The sequence below is a fragment of the Parus major genome, chromosome 3, assembly GCF_001522545.3.
Source record: "Parus major isolate Abel chromosome 3, Parus_major1.1, whole genome shotgun sequence".
NCBI classification, from domain to species: Eukaryota; Metazoa; Chordata; class Aves; order Passeriformes; family Paridae; genus Parus; species Parus major.
The window spans coordinates 56,381,761-56,402,430 of record NC_031770.1 but is presented as its reverse complement, the minus strand read 5'-3'; the positions used below and the strand labels follow the sequence as shown (position 1 = coordinate 56,402,430).

General features: G+C 38.6%; 1 protein-coding gene across 1 annotated transcript in view; it reads right to left on the bottom strand.

The window, feature by feature from the left end:
• The window catches only part of LRP11 (LDL receptor related protein 11), a 59,187-nt gene that overhangs the window by 19,326 nt on the left and 19,191 nt on the right, over positions 1 to 20,670 (bottom strand). Inside the window, exon 2 of the mRNA XM_015620455.2 lies at positions 9,610 to 9,742. Coding sequence (XP_015475941.1) covers positions 9,610 to 9,742 — 133 coding nt within the window. The remainder of the gene's footprint in view (positions 1 to 9,609; positions 9,743 to 20,670) is intronic.

Below are 20,670 nucleotides of genomic sequence, written 5' to 3'. Positions count from 1 at the left end.
GAGCGGCCGCGCTCAGCACCGCCGCCCCGAACAGCTCCGGCGGGCCCCGCCCCGGGACCGCCCCCCACAGGGACATTCCTTCAGCAGCCGCCGTGATAGGAGAGGGAGTAAGGGGCTCGCACTGAAAAAGGTATTTTAGGATGCATATTAGAAAGAAATTCTTTGCTGTGAGGGTGATGAGGCACTGAAACAGGTTACCCGGAGAAGCTGTGGATGCCCCATCCCTGAAAGTGTTCAAGGCCAGATTGGATAAGACAATCTAGTCTAGTTGAAGGTGACCCTACCCATGGCACGGGGACTGGGCTTAGAAAACCTTTAAGGTCCCTTCCACTCTGTGGAAGCCCTTAACATTCTGTGGCTCGACAATTCTATGACTCCACACAGGGAGCTGACACCTGCAAATAATTAGGATTGGATGGCAGTCACTGAAGCTGCTGGTGGTTCTGTGAACCTGAGGAAACAAAGAGACAAAAAAAGAAATTGTGGAAGACTGCACCCGAGGCATGGCATTTTTGTTCAGAAATTACAGAAAAAATAGAGCCAGTAGTCAAAAACATAATGTGCAAATCCGTGACATCTTGACCTGCAAAAAAAATCCCAGATAGTATCTTAACCACCCAAAACAATGGTGAAGAACTCCCTGTGCAAGTATTTGAAGTCTCTGCTAAATGCATTTCAGAGAAATACTTGCAATTAAATTAATCAGTTTTACATCTGTCACAACTTCTTTTTTTTGCTGTTTCTGTAATTATTGCTGATTCTGTAACACAAATTAATAACAGTATTATCCCTGAAAATCAGCAGTCCTTCAAAACATCTGCTTTGTTATTTTTTGTCAGATGCATGGAGCCTCAAAGTGCTAGCATGGCACATTGAGACCTGTCTACAAGCACTGAAAACTTAAGCTTGCCAGTAAATATAAAGAGGTGGTGATGGGTTTTGAGCTGCGTACCAAGGGATGCCATAACAGGTTAAATAATAGCTCTGTGTTTTCATTTTCATTTGGTTCATTCCAAGCATCTTTAAGCAGACTCATTTATTTCTTAAATTACTGGGAAAAGCTTAATAGCTGATCTAATATGTTATTATGTCAGGATGCTTAGAATAAGCAGCGAAAAAAAGACAGAATAGGAATTGTTTTAAGACATCTTTGTATTCTTTTGTATTTTTGTCTTGTTTTAAGCCGTGTTCCCAGCATACCTCAGAATTTCCTCCAAAACAAATCCACTTCAATTTTCTGTCAACATGAAGCCGTGGGTGTTGACCAGGAGATTCACATGCAGCTTGTAGTTTGGATTATGATTTCTCCTCCTCCTCTCCCAAAGCACAGAACTGTAGTTCACTGATTCATTGAAGCATGTTGGCCTGTCAGCAGTGCAACTGTTGAAGATCACTTTTCTCTGGCTATGTGCTCTATGGATCTTCTAAATTTCTATAAATTATATTTTTGGCACTTTCAATTTCCCATCAATTTGAATTGAAACTGATCAATGCATTCAAAGATTATAGGAAGGTGGAGGAGACAGTAAGATGATATAATCTTTGAAAATCAAGCTAAAATGCCATAATTTTGTTTTAAGAAATATTTTGGAATATTCTATTCTATGAATAGAATGAATCTGTCCATAACAGACGTACTGACTGTGAAGTACTGATTTGCTAGAGGTGACACTGGTTTGCTGCTGCTCTGCTGTTGTACCCTCTGATACTACTTCTGCTTCCAAAATATAAAGCAAGATAAAGCTCATGCCAGCATGATGCACATTTGTAGTGGTTTAGGTTTGTTAATTTGAGTTTATTGGTTAATGTATTAAATAATGTAGTGGGTTTAGTGTTGGTTAAAATTACTAGTGTACTTATTTTTTGTTGTGAGATATGGATTAGGAGGACAAAATAGGCTTAAAACTTAAAAGGTATGAAGAAAACTTCATTAATATAACTAAAAGAATAAGAAGAATTAGACAAATTTTTAGAATACTTTTCTTTTTTCTTCTTAACTTCCTTTTTCTTTAATTGATAATGTAGAGACAAGACTTGGGATTTTAAATTAGTTAATAATAATAATAATTAATAATAGTTTTAAAACTATTTTAACTATTATTAGTTCTTTTAGGGAGAAGCGTTTTTTCTTGTTATGTTACAGAGACTTCTTTATAATATATATATATAGGTTTTCTGTGGTTTTTTTTTTTATTTTTATGAATAGTAGTTGCTTGGGAAAAAAATTGTAATTGTGAAGTTTTTTTTATTTTTATAGCTTTTGTACGGTTGAATTAATGGGTTATGTTAACTTACGGGGTATTATTTTAAGGATGAGCTGTTTAAAAGCAAAGGTTGTTTTTATTTATCTCTGTGATTATTTTTATCTCTGGGAACAGAGTTTTTTTATTAAATGTTAACTAATGTAAAACTAGCACATTTTAAAAATTACCATCAAAATTACATTCAACATACAACTTTTACTTAGAACAATAAAAGTATTAGATTAACAAAAGAGAAAAAAATTCACTAACTTCTACTTTTAAACATTTCACTATAATTACTATATGAACTTTTCACTATCATTCTACATTAGCATATATATAATATATGTTTATAAAATTAGAATAAATACTAGTTTTAGTAATAAGTTAACAATATAGAAATAAAAAATATCCTAAAATAACTTTATAATACTTATATCCCAAATAATCTATTTTATTTATACTAGTTATTAAGTTCTACACCTCCAAAACTAATTTTAAAAAAACAAAATCAAAAAAAACCCACACAATTTATTTTCAAAAACAACACTCACTCCCCCACACACTTTTCCAAATTATGTTATCTACAACACAAAGAAACAGCTAAACAAAACTCTCCTTTTCTTTTAGTTAATTTTTAACTAAAACAAAAAATTTCCCCAAACTGTTTTTTTTTTTTCTTTTTTCTTGAATCTATTCAAACCCACTCTAAACTAAAAACTCAAAAACCACCAAAAGCTCACACCCACCAAAACCTAAGCCTCAACACTTTCCAGCACTGGAGGGACTAACAAAAAACTAAACAGACCAAACTACACCCCACAAAAAACCTTTTCTAAATTTACCATCTCTTCAAACAACAACAAAAATATTATTATTTATTATTATTCATTTTTAATACCCATAAATACTTTACTTATTAAATAAACAATTTTTTCTCAAAAAAAAAACCTTTTCCCAAACCAATTAAAAAAAAAAACCAACAAACACATTACTTTCTAAAAAAATCAATTCAAAAATTTTCTTCCAAATTTGCCCTAAACCAAAACAAATACAACTTCGAAGCTGGCAGAGGAAAAAATGTACCAGGTCATCCCTTTTCAGAATCATCAAAGATTTGGGACTACTCTGTCTGAGCAGAAGTTCCCCCTTCTGGATCAGCACACAGCCAGTGTTGGGTAGTGGGGGCCCATTCACAGGGCACAGAGGGTCGCTCATCCCACCATCCTCGTTGTATCCAGTTCTACCAGAAAGCTAATCCCTGGTTGTCAGTGCTGGTGACACTGAAGCCACGGGTTCTTGCAGAAAACACAAAGAAAAATGATCACTTTCTGATGCTTTATAGTGAGGAAGCTGTGGTTGGAAGGTATCTTCAAGGAGAGTAGACTCTTCTTCAAGAAGGTGGGCATTTAAAAAGTAAAGAAGGATTTGGCTAAAAGGTGGTCACGATCCTATTGTTTTCCTTCAGTGTCACATTTACCAGGTTGAAAATTAGTAGTGTCCTTATCCTAAGTTAGGATAAAGATGACATGCTTACGTTTTTGTGTGGAAGCATTGACACTGCCCTCAGATCACCTTCTTGAGCAAGAATTTCTAAGTGCAGCAGATTTTTTTTTTTTGTATTGATGGTGGAGGAGAACTTGTTGCCTAATTTTCTTGGCTCAAAATATGTATGTTGTTACCCTGGCCTTGTGAGAAAGATGGCATTTGTAGTCATGCTGAGCTTTTTTCAGAAGGTGGCAGCATCTTGTTACTTATAAAAAACAGATTGCTGCTAAACATCAATGTCTGCCCAAGGGAAATCTTAGATTCATAACTACTTATACTTAATTTCACATTTCTTTACTGGTTAATTGTTGTGAGTACCTCAGCTTTACTTTGGGTTGTGGAGCTGCAAATCAAAAATAATATTTAGCTTATAGTAACACTAAAAACATTTTATTCCTATCTCTCATCAAACTGAAGTTTTGGGATGGCTGATTTTCAAGCAGAAAGCCTTATAAAGTCATTAAGTTATTTGTCAGGTTTTAGGTTGTTTTTCTTTTCTTTTCAAAGGACACATGCATGTACCACAGTTTATTGTCCAAAATGTCCACTTCATCAGGCCTGGGCCAGCTAAAGAGGCTGCTGGATTTCTTTGCAAACATGGAGATTAGACTACACATATATTCTTTACATCCAAACAATACCTGGCAAAGTAATATGGGATTTCAGAATTCATGAATATTAATGTTTCCAACCATCTGTTGATTAGTTTCAATCTCCATTCATATTCAAAATTCATAAAACAGATAAAACTATGGGAATAAAGTCTGAGTGCATCTGCTTTTCTTTTCCTTTAGTTGATTTTTTCAAAAGTAACAGATTAACAGGAATTTAAAAAGTGGTGGACAGAAAAGCAATGGAGTAGGATGAAAAGAAATGGAATATGTAGAAAGAGAGCAGGAAGGAAAGGCAAAGTTATATCTAGGCTTCCTCATCTGATGTGCTTTCCCGTGGAGTTATGGGGTTTTTTTGTTGTTGTTGTTTAGGTTTTTTGGTTTTTTGTTTTTTTTAATTTTGGTTGGAATATGTTCTCAGAAAAAGAAACATATCTTCCTTTTCATTTGATGTCTTCCAGACGCTCTGCAAACAGTAAACACATAATGCAAATGTTATCTGCAGAAAACGTGTTGTCGGCATGATGTTATCATTAGACACATTTTCTCTGCTCCAGTTTGCTTGTGAGAATCTGTCGAGTAAACACCCATGATAGATACAAATCAGCTCAGATGCTGGAGTGGACTGTTGATTGGCAGCTGAGTTTGAACAATTTGCCCACAAATGAATTGAAGTGATAACCTTTTCTTTGCAGCTTGACAGTTCAGGCTTCTGACCGTGAGAGTAAGAGGAGTTCTGCATAAATAACAGAAGATAGGCTTATAAATGTTAGAGTGGAGGCAAAGGAATTAACTCAGGTATTTAACTCAGGTTTTGTGCTTTGTCTTTTTTTAATATTTCACATCCCTCTCAAGCAAAATTGTGTAATGCTATGGTACCAGTGTTTTGAAAACAGGAGGAGGAATAATTTTTCAAATTTCTGAATGAAAAATGTAAATCTGATCATGAAGGTGTTTCATATCATATTCGTTTTATGAACATACCATGATGATGTAAATTAAAAAGGTATGACTGGTTCCATCTTAAGATGGTTTTAGTCCAAGAGCGGTAAACCTTTTTCCTTGCCCTCTTAAAAGAGAGAAAAATAGCCAAGCCCCGTCTTTGGAATGTGTATGAGTGTGTATAATTGTGCTTGTCTTTCTACTGCTGTATTAAATATCAGTGTACTAAAAATGAGAGCTCTCCTGATTGATAAAGTGGAATATTATTAACAACCCCCCTCCCTTCTGTATGCCTGACTGCATTTGTGCCTAACACAAAGCAAGTGTTTTACTACAAAACTGGGAAGGAGACAGAGAATGAAAAAAAGGCAGGAGATTGCATCTTAGAGACCCTTCCCCACTAGCAGCAGAGGTAAGGATCGGGCTGAGACATCAGGTGATTGCTTTAACGTTACGTTCATGCATGCTGCGATTGCTTCTCTGCCCAGATACTGCATAATTGACTGCACAGCATTAGCCAGGCACCACGTGGTATCAGCACAGATACTCTGACGGCAAAAGCCCTGAGGTTCTGCTACTGAGATATATATTCAAAAAAAAAACAACCAACCAAACTAAAAACTCCTCCTTGTAAAGAACAAGGATGGGTAGGGGTGAGAAGAGAGGAGCCATTTCTGTGAAGTTAGCAGTGTTTATTTAATGGTGTAAGGTGAAATTCTGTCTGAGAAGAGGTCACATAATCATCATGCTCCTTGCTGCCTTCTCAGTCATTACTAGGGTGAACTGACTGTTTCACTAAAATCAAAATCAGGCAGGGTAAAAAAAGAGGTAGGGTAAAGCTAAGCAAATAAATCCTGACAGAATCCAGTATTGCTGACAGAATAATACCACTCATACCACATATCTTTGCTTGGAAAAACACATTTCTTTCCAGCTGGAATCCACCAAATACTCCTTCAGCATCCTTCTGGTCAGTGCAACAGCAGTGGAAACTGCTTCTTGGGGCATTAAACCTGTAAAACCACAGTCTCAGAGATGAAGGACAATTATTTTTTTAAAAAATTAAGTAATTCTCTGAGAAAGGATTAGCTAAGATTAGGGCTGCAGATTTTTACCCAGAATTTCAGCCAGTTCTGTAGAAATAGGTTACCAATGATTTACAAACAGCAAAAACCTAATTTAACAGCTAGAGCCCAGGTTAAACTAGGAGCAGAAAAATTAATTTACCATGTAAACAGCATCATTAAGAGAGGAACAGTTGAGAGAAGGAAGATGAATCAATACCATGCCATTTTTTTACAGTCAGCAGATTATAACCTTTGAAAACACTGTCTCTGTCTGTATTTGTACTGTAGCAGAACAACTTGTGCTCCAAGGTGTTAGCTAAACAAAGATTTGTATAAGCTGTGTCCACCAGACACTGAAAAAAATTCCTACTGCATATTGAAAGCATGGAAAACTATTTCATGTACTGTCTGAGCATATAGAACTGACAGCCCAGATCCTTTATACTTGGGGTTTTGTATTTTTTTTAAATGCATGAAGTTTTGATATGCATAAAACTACAAAGGATCACTTCCCAGAAGGAAAATATCTAGCTGAAAAAATTACTCATTGCTATTTCAGCCATGGATTCTTCTGCAGCACAGCATGGTGATACAAATCAGTTGGGTAATACGCTCATAATTAGTGAGTCAATGGGAGCTGGTGGCAGTCCTGACATTGATCAATAATGTCAAGATTTTGAAACCGGTTACAAAATAATAGCAGGCTCTGCAGATGCCACTGAATTAGCAAATATATTGGATGTCACTACCAACACTCCCTTTTCTGTAAGTAATCCCTCATGATTTTTGTAGAAAGGACAAAAAGAAGCCGAAGAGTTGGTCATTTGGAGCAGTTTTATATGGAATTCTTCATTTATGCAGTCTATCATTTAGTGTGTTCCTCTTACATGAATAGTTTTGAACTTCTCAGCACTTCTTCCTTTTTGGCAGTTCCCAAGCTCTTTGGGAATGTTTTGCAATGGCAGCAGAGCCTTTGTATCCTGATTCTACAGGAAAACAAAATATAATGATGATAATGTTTACTTTGCTGGCGAGAGTAAAGATCATGAGCTAATCGGACAGCTTGATTTATACTGAAAGGAATCAGCTTCCTCCACTCCATTCTTTTTAAGTTTTCCTTTTAACCTCCATTGCAAAAGACAAAACTTCTTCTGAACTCAAATATACTTCCATTTTCTTCCCGATTCCTCTGTTTTCTGTTCTTTCCTTGGGGATGTTAAATAACGGTAATGAGTGTAGCAGTCACTGCATATAATTTTAACCCTACAGCTAATAGATCTCTCAGTAACGTTTCTAAAGCAATTTCTTGGATAAAGCTTTGTCTCTTAATATTGAGAATACATTGGCTGGTTTAATAAATCAGCTAGCATTGGGAAAATGTGCAGTGATGCTTTCCTATTCTTCTACTGTCATAAGTGCATGCTGCCATGATGAGGTAGAAAGATGATAAAATTCATGTAAAGGAATTCTGAACCTTGTTGTTCACAAATAGTAGAAGACTGTTCTTAGGTTTTCACTTAATTTTTAAAAACTGAAGGGATAGCTTATGGCCTTGCCATGTTGGTTTGCCTAGCTAGTATTTTGTCAAAGAAGTAGGACCAGAAAACAGAAAAATGTATTTTTCTGTTGGAGGCATTATAAAATGAACCCATGATAGCTGGAAACACAATATTTTTACTTAGTCTGAAGGTGTACAAAAAAGATGGGTAGATCTCACTGTCTTGGAGAGCAGATCACGTAGCTTGTCCTCTCAGCTCTGACAAAAGTCTTCTGCTGGCTTTAGTTGTCTTTGGGTAAGATTCGAAACCTGCATCTCTTGTTTGCAAATTGGAAATGCTAATAGGTATCTATAAATGGAGAGTTACAATAGAAAAATTAATTAATATTAATAGGACACTTTGAGGTCATTGTGTTGAATAATTAATTGATGCAATTAAAAATGTCTGCTTTCTCAGTACAATTCCGTTCCTCTCTTGCTGTGGATCTTACTGTGCTTGCCTTTGATTTCTGTGCTTGGATATCTGTGGGGGCTTTTTTAAGCACTCTGACTGTACAATTCTAGCAGTTGCATTGTATATCTCACACACACACACACACACACACAAATCTCTCCAAATGAAATCAGTGGTGCTGTGTAGTAGGTGTTTCTGCTTTGCTACTAGTGGAGAAACGGGTTAGACATGTGTCATAACTGGCCTGTTAATTGGAACACTTATATGAGTTTTATCCCAAGCATTTTACTTCTATCCTCATTAAAAAAGTCTTTCTGGACTTCAAAGCAGGAGGGCTCTTAACTTAGACAGATGAGAGAGTGGGATTTTCTTTAAACTGGGCTGCAAATCACAGATTTTGTATTGAAGCTTGAGGCAAAATGACTTGAATGCAAATAATCTTCCAATGTTCTTCCGACTGTTCTCCAGTATGTGCCTCCAAGGATGCATGTGTTTCCTCACAGGTGACAAACGTGGCTAGGCAAATAACACACAGGGTGTCAACATAAAAAAGTCTCAGTCATTTTGTCTCGGTCATCTGTAATTTAAGTATTCTCACAGTTTATACACTGTGGTGGGAGAGTATCTGCATTTTGATACAGATTACCCAGGGTAATTGTGCAATTACTGGTTGCATTAACCAAAAAAGGCCCTAAATGTGATATAGACTTTGTTTCAGGGAGTGTAAGTTTCAAAATTTTCCCAACACTTCAGATTTCATTATTATTTAATAAAACCCCATAGCTTGAATACATATGCAAGCTATTGCATATTACAATTTTCAGAACTGGCTGGTAATATTATTGAAAAATACCTTTTAAATGTGCATGAATACTTTTTATTACTTCAAATGTGGACTTGAAATATTTGGATAACAACCATTTTCTCACAGTTTCTGCACTTCTTATCTGAGCTAATCTGGAAACTGTTTATTCCAGACCCTCAGAAACAACTTCCCAGTTATGTCACGACATGGAGGTTCCAGCAGGTTCATGGTTTGACCAAACCAGTTTGTCCCTTCTCATGTTTCCTTTAGAGAGAGAAAAAGAAAATAATTGGACTAGAGCAATAATGACTTTTCATGTTTGTGTATACATACATACATACATACATATATATATATATACTGGGCTGCATCAAAAGGAGTGTGGCCAGGAAGTCAAGGGAGATGATTTTCTCCCCCAACTATGCTCTCATGAAACCTCACCTGTAGTAGTGCATCCAGCTCTGGTGCCCTCAGAATAAGAAAGACATGGAACTGTTGAAGTGAATCAAAGTTGATAAGGGTACTAGTGCAGCTCCTCTGTGAAGACAGGCTGAGAAAGTTGGGGCTTTTGAGACTGAAGAAGAGAATTAAGACCTTATAGCAGCCTTCCAGTATCAGAAGGGGCCTACAAGGAAGATGGAGAGGGATCCTCCATCAGGAACTTCAGTGATAGGATGAGGAGTAATGGGTTTAAACTGAAAGAGAGGAAATTTAGGTTGGATATTAGAAAGAAATTCCTTACTGTGAGGATGCTGAAGAGCTGGAACAGGTTTCCCAGAGAGCTTATTGATGCACTATCCCTGGTAGTTTTCAAGGCCAAGTTGGATGGAACTTTGAGCAACCTGGTCTGTGGAAGTTGTTCCTGCCCATGGCAGGGAGTTTGGAACCAGAAAAACTTCAGGGTCCTTCCCAACACAAACCATTCTATGATTCTCTGATTCTGTTTCATGAAGACTCTACATTCCTACTTAAACTAGACAGTGCTTTAGCCAGTGTAAAGGGCTGTGACAGAGCACAGTTTCAATGCATTACACAGTATACTTTTCACCTAGGTGGTTTTCCCATTGCTAATATTATACAGAAGTTATTTATACCTCAAACTGGGAAACTGTGATTAGAAGTGGTGCAATTCACAGTAAGAGTGAATTTGATTTGAACCATGAAGCCATTTTAAAAGGCTTTCCCTGCAGTCAAGTTACTGTGTAGTGCATATGTGCTTGGCACTTCTGGAGTTGAAAGCCTGCCCATATTTTTACATCTCCAGCAGCTACAGAAAAGCCAAAGGACTAATCCTGAGCCTATGCTACTGGTGCAATGTTAGCTCTCTGAGTGAGATGTCTTTTGCTGGTAACTCATATTCCTGACTGGAACTCATATCATATTCAGCAGAGTTACTGAGGCTTTGCTATAGGATATTATGAAGCTACTTGACTGTAGAACATCCTCATTATTATTGTTTGATTGTAAAGCATGCACACACTGCAATAGCTCATTTTGATAAAATTACTGAATTTATTTGTTCTTCTAATCTAAGTAAGTGTTGTAGAGTAGATCTTGCTGGATCTCTTCCAGCAAGACTTCAACCTCTTGCTCTCTGCCAATACACAGTCTACAAGTGTTTAGATTCTTAATACTTAAACACTGGAATGCATACCTTTTCCATTCTCCTTTCTCTATATAAAAATGAAAGTCTTCTCCAAGGGCTAAGAAATTTGGCTATGTGTGGGACAAGTATTCAAATGTGTTGCTTAGTTAGATCAACCTCACACACAACTCACACTGTTGGGTCCATCCAGACTGGAATCTGAGGAATTTTCTCAGGTTCTGTATAAACTTCCTGCCAGATGGTAGGGAAAGTTTGGATAGTGTGTGGGATTGACAGTTTATTTGAGAGGTAGATTAAAGTGATAATGGTATGTGCTATAGGGTTTTCTGGTATTTTTGAACTGCTCTCAGGAAAGTTTATATGCCTCATTTAATGTTGTTAAAAAAAATCTCTCCTCTAATTCCTTAGCTTTTCCATTTTTATCATCTACTTTTTCAATCCAGAAGAGGCAACAATATGTTTACCCTCTTTCTTTTCCAAGAAAAGGGGCAGAAGCATAATGTAATTTAATGCATATAGGAATGAGCAATTTAACCACATTATCATAATATTTTATTTATGTAATTGCTACTGAACTCCTGTTTTCAAGAAAAAAAAACTAGGTGAAATATATTTAGGTAATTTCCATACTACATATAAAAATTTTTAAGCTCCTGTAGCAAAACCCTTCTCTCTTTAGTGGAAATACAGTTTCTGCGAGTAAGCATCCTCCTCGAAAATAATAATAATATATTTTTTTCAAGAATAGTGCCATTAGCCAGATAATGTTTTAGTTACTGCATTGCATGGCAATGAGGGAAAGACTTTACTATTGTTTTGTCAGCTATGGTATTAATAGGGGATTTCAGCTTTGCTTACTGACTTTCCATGAGCTATTGTTGACACTTCAAGTCTGAGGATCATTTCTTTGGTGTTACTCCATAATAAGTATGTCATGAGATGGAATATCATCTCAAGGTAAAGACTGTTTAAATTTTGCGATCTGACTCCTTGATGTCCAGGTCTTCCATGACCTCTGGATAGTCTCTTTTTGTCTCCCCTTTGTTCTGACACAGAAAGGAATGGCAGGTGTGTTACACATTTAAAAATTGCTTAACCACCTGTAGGCTTTTCAGTGACTATAACACACCTCTCCATAGGCTGGCATTGCCTTTGGTCAAGATACCACTTAGTCACGCACCTATTCTTAATGGAGCTTGGGATCCCGCCTTATTTTGCACCATGCGTCCCTCGATTACAGCAAATTCATCCTCCCATTCCTTTAAGCTGTTTCAATTATTTATTAATCAGTGTTTTGCTTTAGAGAGCTTAGCAATAGCCTGTATGAATACCCAGTATAATTTTCTCCTGTAACAAAGCAGCCAAATCCGCGCAATACATTGCCCAACCATCACCCTGCTGTGCCCCAGCTAGCTCATGGCCTTTCAACATCCTGGCAGCCACGCCAGTCCAGGCTGGCTTTCCAAAACCAGAGACACTGGGATCATCCCTACAAAACACTTCAGTTTTAGAATTTGAGAAGCAGCATGTAGATTTTTTGTTTATTTATCTAAGAGGGTGTTATTATTCTGGTATTACAGGATATAACACTTGTTAAACAACAAGAATAAAGGGAACATCTGCTTAAACATTTTTCAGTTTTTATAAAATGGCATGAGTTTCTCTCTAAGTGAATTCCTTCCATACCTTTGACATCCTGAAGAAAATCCTCAGTGCACATCTTGCAGTTATTTCACTAGGATATCCCAGTTCTGGATTAGGACACTGAGTAAGTGGAGCTTGATCTGTTTGAAGAGTCTGACCCTGCACTTTGAGAAGTAGCTTTAATTTGTACTAGAAATAAATTTGCATTCCTTACACCCCAAGTCTATATAATGAATAGTTCTTATGCCCTGTCTCTCTTAAACAGCCCATGGCCCTTACAAATTTTCTCTCCTTCTCTACACTAGCCAGCATCACACATCACTTCTCCCAAGCAGGACATAACCATTCCCTTTCCCCCTGCCCTCCCTGTGCCCTCACCACATGCCACCAAACAGGACAGACCCTTACAGCCCTTTTCCTTCCTCTGCACATTGGGACCACCAGACCTCTATGCTTGTGTCCCTCTGTTTTCCCTTTCAGGCCTGTAACTTTCTCCCAGCTAAATGTAATCTGGGTTAATGTCTATTAAAAAAACCCAATCCCTTATTTGATTTATTATGATTATTCAAAAAGAGGAGAGGGATTTCTGGGTGTAAAGCCTTTATTATACGCACAGTACAGTGGAAAGTAAAGAAATACATTAACATGCTCACCAAGGTCATGAAAATGCTGTGCTTTGCCTTCTTCCCCCAGTAATGTTCCAGGGCTGTTACACTTATTTCTTGTCTAGCTAAGACAAGTTTATGCATCCTTCTGAATTTTGACTACATTAAAATAATGGGATAAGAAATTAGAAATTTTGTTTGATAGTTTTCCATACCTTTTATTGAAAAAGATCTTATGATTCATCTGGGGACTGACAGCACGGCACTTTTATCCTGGTCTGCTCTGGAAAGACACAGATTGAGACCAGAATTTTCTGCATCCCTTTTCCTGAATTGTTTGTGGATCAGGTTTGCCATGGTGTGGAGTGTGGATGCTAAATTCTGACAGTGCCTGTACATATTACAGGCCGCACAGCTTCTCAGGCTGGCCCTGAGAAAGTAGTCTGGGAAAAACATGAGAAAGAATTAAAACAATCCTCAGGAACACAAAACAACCTTGCAGGTGTTGTTATGTGTTCCTTGTTTTCCTTGCAGGAGAAAGTCAGGGGGGTGGTGACCCCACTGACCAATGATGGTAATGTAGCAGTTTACTAACAAATAAGAGTTTCCTTTCTGTACTTTCCACGTATCTGTCTATAAAGCAGGCCTGCTAGCAATAAACTAAAGGATCCTCTTGTTCTGACTCCCTGAGAGTCTGTGTCGTTCCTTCCAGCCGTTCCCAATCGGAACGACAGTGGAGTTTCTCAAGAAGACTTCAGTTAAGCCAGACAATCTCCAGCTGTCAAGCTGAAGGAAAGGAGCTGAAGAAGCTTAGCCAGGTCTTGAGTTTTTGTGCTCCAAATTTTTTTTCTGCCAACCCATTTGCACAGAGGTTACCCCAGCTCTGCCCCTTAACCATGCCTTACAAACACACGCAGCCCCACACCCAAACCTCCATATGGAAACCTGCATACTGTCCCCCAGATGCCACCTAGAACCACCTCCACACAAAGCCACCCAGTCCTCTAGGCAGCCAAAACATTCCAAGAGCTGGGGCAGCCTCGTGGTGTGCCTGCACAGCATAGCTGAGTTGTGGCAAGAGTTAAAGCAGAGGTGGGTCTGAAGGCTGGATGTCAGCATGGCATTTACTAAGCAAACAGGTTCTCACTGAGAGAAGATACAGGACCTGATTAGAGACACAGAGACGCTGCTTGGAAGATGAGGGAAATGAGTGAACTCTATCATAGCGGAAAATCTTGTGGTTCCCATGATTCCTTCTCAGTTTTAGTGCTGCATAACCTACATGTCTGGGACATGGTGAAGCACATTGTCATTGTCACTCCAGCATGTTGTAACCTGAAGCCTGCGGGCAGCCTGGAACTCCAGCTCAGAGTTGTGCCAGCCTCTCCATTCTTATGAGGATGTTCTCTCTTCCACATTTGGTGATTCTGGCACATGGAGAGTGAGTGTTTCATTGTGCTCCATGTGGCTTTTCATTTTGCATTCTTCACAGCAATATCCAAGCAGAAGTCTGAAGTGATGGATCTGCTATTTGACACGAACAGCTCAGCCTCATGGGTCTCCTGGGGAAAACTGTGCATTTGGAACATTGCTTTGTTTTAATAGGTTTTGGTTTTCTTTTAATAGGGTCTTGTTTCTGTTCTATATATAAATAAAACAAATATGTGTATATTTGTATTTATAAGCCTATGTAAATGTACTTAAAGTTTTGGGGTCTTTTTTCCAGAGAAGACAAGGCTCAAGAGGAATGTCTCTTTTGAAAGGCAGGGAGGATAATATTTAAGGTGGCTCTCAGTGGATACAAGAGTTCATTCTTTAGCCTGAGGCTCTGTCCTGAAGATGATATTGATAGGTGGACTTTATCCTCACAGTGTAAATTGTCACTTTATCTTAGGAATGGAGTTTTAAAGGCACTCTTTATGTCTTATACAAATGCATGAGTAACTGTGCTATTCCTCCCACCTGCTTTTCAACATCAAAAAACACAGAATTACTGTTAAAAAGTCTAGGCTCTTGATAACCATCATCAGCTGGGATGCTGCCATTGGTAAAAAAGTTATCAGCAAGCTCCATCAGTAGGCTGAAATTGACTTCAATATCAGTTGAATGAATTCCTAAAAAAATAAAAAAACAAAAAACCAAAAAAAATATCCAGGTTTGCATTTGAGGCATAGACTACCTGAGAGTGAGAAAAGATTACTGTAATATATTAAAAGAATAATTTCCTAGCTGCCCTCATACATGGTAATTAACCTACATGAGGCCAGAACTATGTATTATATATGAGCTGAGAGCCATCCAAGCTCTTTGTAGACTAGGCAGCTTACTTACTTGTGTTATTATGGGGCTGTGTTTTGGATTTGTGCTGAACACAGGGTTGATAAAACAGAGATGTTTTTGTTATTGCTGAGCAGGGCAAGGCCTTTTTTGATTTTCCTACTGCCATGCTGGCAAAGATGCTGAGTGTGCACAGGAGGTTGGGAGGAGACACAGCAGGAGCAGGTGACCCAAACTGACCAAAGGGATAGTCCAGCCCATATGACATCATGCTCAGTATATAAAGTGGGGAGAAGAAAGAGAGAAGAATGGGATATTTGGAGTGATGGAGTTTGTCTTCCCAAGTAACCGCTGCATGTGATGGGGCCCTGCTCTCCTGGAGATGGCTGAACACCTGCCAGCCCATGAGAAGCAGGGACTTTAATGCCTTGTTTTTCTTTGCTTGCTTGCATGGGTTCTGCTTTCCCTATTAATCTGTCTTTATCACAACCTAAGAGTTTTCAAGCTTTTACCCTTCTGACTTTCTCCTGAATCCAGCTGATGGGGGAGTGAGTGAGCAGCTACCTGGGGCTTGGTTGCTGGCTGGGCTTAAACCACAACACTGCTTTACAAGCAGTCATGCAGTGACTCTGACTGTAAAGTCCTTCATTTTAAACAATAGTCTTGCAATCTGAAATTGCAATATACTGCTGTAAAATATCTTTACCATGCTCTGTAGTTCCTCTTTGGCCACTCATTCCTCAGTAGACTCTGAAAGGATAATTCAAACAAGTTTTGTTTAGTTTTGCTTCATACCTTTTCTGCACAATAATATACCTTGTTACCAGGTTAGCAAGCACTACCTGCTCTTCTGGTATTAATAACTTTCCCTATCCAATTCCAGTTATCCTGTCAATCTCCACCATTGCAATCACACTCAGAGATCTTTTCATAATTCCTGGCTGGGGCACTGCTTTCAATTCCATCCCCATGGAAGTTATACTCTGCACATAGGATTCTATAACACAAAATATATATGTTAATACTTTTATCTGCCCTGTAGATGAAGCTACAGATGTGACCCAGACCAGGTGCATTAATTATAATGTTAAAATTGCTTATCATTATCTACAACAGGACACGTGAAATTACAGGATTAATAATTCACGTTACACAAGAAGGACATACAAAGTGGATGCAATGTGAAATAATCAGGTTTTATTCCTTTATGCTTAAGAAATATGTTTTAGAAATACTTTGACTTTTAGGGAGGCTATTTTGTATACTTTTAGGACAAGTGAATGAAAATAAAAAGGTGGCATCTCTGCATCTCTGAAGTTCTGAGGAGAAATCATATGGAGAACACACTGCTAACTTGGGTAAGTTTCAATTACCTGGATACTCAGTCTTGATAAGAATTAAGATACAAACTGATGTGAAAGAAACATGCAGTGTACCTTTGTATCTGCTTGTCTATCCCTCTGTAGAATCCTTTTTCCTCTCACTACCTCCCATACTTCCAAACCATGCTCAAAAACTTATGTGAATGTGTCGCCAGACTGTGCATTGCCCCATGGCTGATGGGGTTTCGGAACAGGAGGTTGCAACCAGAGCCAGACAGCTTACTCCTACAGTAGCACACCGGCAATTTCTTAAAAAGATTAGTAAATGTGCTGTTTTCTCTTAGTAGAGAGGTTCTTAGTAGAGTGCATGGAAATGAACAAAGAAGGACTAAAGTCAGAGGTAGATGTGGCTCCATACAGGAAAGGAAGTAGATGAATGGTGAAGCCCTTTCATTCATAGGGATGAATCTCCTTAGACACACAAAATAGGGACTATATTTAGTATTCCAGACTGAGCAGTGACATGCTGAGGTCTGAGGCCAACTTCAGCTCTCAGTTTTATTTAAAAAACTGTAACTGTGTGGTATCAGCTGGCACTGTCCCCTTTGTGTGTATGCACAGGGGGAGAGGCCCTGAACATGCAGAGATGGTTTAGGCTGTGTCCCCACAGAGGGGCACAAGCTTCTGTGTCAGCAGGTGTCAAAGTATCCTGATGTTTTTAGGGATGCATTTGGGGCCAGACAGGGGCCGTGCAACTTCCACCCAGCCCAGAACACCTTTATGGTTAGGGAAGAGCAGAAGGCTGCTGTGCTGTGGGGGAGAGCAGAGCTTGCTGGAGGTGCTTTACAACTCTCCCAGGATGTTTCTGTGATTTCAACAAATCTAGCTGCCTCCAGCACAGCCCCACCGCATGCAGCTGCACATCTGCATGCTGGCCCACAACAAGAGCCACATTTTTATGTTTTCCTTGAGTGTTATGAAACCCATTTGGATTTTGGAAGAGGACTTCCTGGAGATCTGGAGTAAGGAAACAGCTCAATTATACCTTAATCATGGATTTTCATAACTGCAAAACATTCAGGTGTAGATCAAAGAGAGTGAAGGAGAGGCATTAGACATGTGCCAGTGCCAAAAAAAAAAAAAAAAAAAAAAAGTGGGGAAAGCATTTCAAACAAAAACTGAAGGAGATCAACATTGCCTCTGTCAGTGCATCTCCTATCAGTGCCTGCCTTCACAAGCTGGGCAGATCCTGCACTACAAACCAGTTGAGGAAATGTGTGTGTCTGGCTTTGAGGGTGTGTCCTTAGCACAGGCAGCCATACCTTCACTGTCTGGGGTGCCAGGAAAAAACATACTGGGCCTCTTCCATGGACAGACACATAGCTTTTCTTCCAGGCAGTACCCAAAGAAAAGCACAGGTGGGACAGGCAGGAAGGCCTGGTTTGCATAAACCAATCAAGGAAACAATAAGCAGAAGACTCAGCATCTTCCACTAGTGAGTCCCAAAGCAGAAGATAAGCCGAAGTTAGGGCTTTGGGTACTTTTTTCCACCTGCTTGGTAAATGATGCCCTGGATATGAAGGACAAAGTCAGAGACCCTTCTGTTTTCTCCCCCTGGTTTGTGAACGTGAGGAGTCCAACACAGCATATCAAGTGGCTGAGTCATGAATCAGAAGACTTTATCAGCAGAGTACAGCAATAAAACATAAAATCAAGCACTTGCCATCTCTGAAACAGGGACTTTCCAGAATGGTTGGGAATCTTCATTATTTATGCTGCACAATTAAATATTCACCATTTCCTGCTAAATTTAGGTTTATTGAAGTAAACAATGATGCATAAGGGTAGAACTGGACAATTCCATTTTTAGGTATTAATAATTCAGAACCATATTTGAAAACAAGAGAGGGATATGTACAATACATCATAGAGGTTTTTATTATATCCACCCACTACCTATCCACCCACACAGAGATCTGGATACCGTTTCTACTTGGAAACAATATAGCGTCATCATATCTTAGGCTTGTTTAAGTATACAGATATACAGGATACATTTACAAGAACGCAGTGTTTTTTGTTCAGCTGGATGACTCATTCTTTTTTCCTGCAACCAAATCAGCCTCTTATTTCTTAAAGTTGATATTGACAAACATTCATGCTTAGGATAATAGAAACTATGTTTATCAGATTACATGAAAATAGAGAAAACTGTATTCTGCAATGTGGAAAATATTATTCTAGGATAAAGCTCTGGCAGGGAGCTCTCAGTTTTACCTTTAAAATCTGAACACTTTTGTTTATCACATTGTCCTTATTTATCTTGCTGTCACTTAACGGCATGTAAAATTTTTTTTTCCTTTGGGACATATCTGATAAATTCCTTATGCAAAGCTGGCTGTTCAGCCACAGCACAAAGACCTATGTGGGGTGTGTGGAAAGTGCAAGAGAAGAAAAGGAGAGACATCTCTTAGGACTGTATTTTTACTGCAGTGCAGTTGATACCCTTGTTGTCGTTCAACAACTTCAAGACTGATTTAGCTTAAGGTAAGGAGGCTTCAGAGTTTCTGCTTGGCCATGGTACCAAGCAATGCCTTCAGAGACATCACTCCTGCCTCATCAGCCTCAGGATCTCTTCATCCCAGCTGCCACTCCTGGGATGGACAGGGCTGAGGAGAAATTCATATAAGACTGATTTCACCTTTTTGGAGGTCACTCTAGATGATGCTCCATAGACACTGTTTAAGAGATTGAACAATTTGAAACAATTTAGTAATATAAGGACCCAAATTCAATCTGGAGAAAGAAGATGAATTCCCAGCAAGTAAATCCCAGCGTGAGTCCAAATAAAGCAAAGACAGAAGATATACCTCAAGTGAAAGAGGTAAACAACTCAATGACATAGTTTCAGGTTTATTTAGGTGAAATGAATATAAGAACTTGCTTGGAAGGAGCTTGCTTTATTTTATAGCTATTTGGTTATTTTTTCTGCTGCCCAGACCATCTGTTCCATTGGTGGGTATGTCATCATTCGCACACCCACTGAATGCCAAATTAATCCAAGTCACACAGCTTACACCTCCCTTCTGACTTAGACCAAACTATATTTTATTCCAGCATAAAATAAGCATCAGAGCTAAGTTTGCCTCACTCACTTTCAAGGAGGAAATATTGTGCTTTGGGACTTATTGTGATCTTTTAAGGAGACAGCCACAGAACACCAGAACTTCTGTAGGGGGTCCACCACAGCTCATTAGCACTGGGCAATAAGATACACAGCAGAAAAAGGGATGGAGAAACAGAGCAAAGACACAGCCATGCTGCCAGACCCCTTTCTCACATTCCAAGAGTCTGCATCTTTGGAAAACTCTGAGTCTCTGTATCCAGGAATTCTGAATAGATTCCCTTTTTGTGAGTCTTTTAAGCTCACAGAGGCTTTTTGTGCCCATAGCTTCCTGTGGCAATGAGTTGCACAGCTGAACCATAGTTTGAAAACTTGATTTTGCCTGATTTGAAACTACCTCTACTGATTCCATTTATTACTATATTGGAAGACAGTGAACACTTTTTCTCCGTCTACTTCCTTCTCAGCACTTAAGATTATTTAGACATTTATCATGTGCCCTTCCTGTTTTTCTCTTCTCCCAGACAAAGGTTCCTGATCTTTTTGACCATTTCTCACACCAAAATGGTTCCAGATTTTGCAGCATCTTTGTTTTTTTCCCCAGACACTTCTTTGAGCTGGGAGGATGGGGACAGAAGAACTCACATTATTTAAGTGCAGTCACACAGTAAATCTGAACAGCAACTTCATGCTATTTTCTGATTTGGTCTTAATTTCTTTCCTAATATTTGTTTTTCTTTTTTAAATGCTACTGAGCACAGGGCTGACATTTTCATAGGCCTCTCTATAATAACCTCAAGATTGCTTTCCATGGTAGTAACAGCTACTTTGGTGACTATCACTGCATATGTATAGTTGGGCTTTTTCTCCCATGTGCATTACTTTATCAATATTGAATTCAACTGCATTTTTATTTCCAAGTCA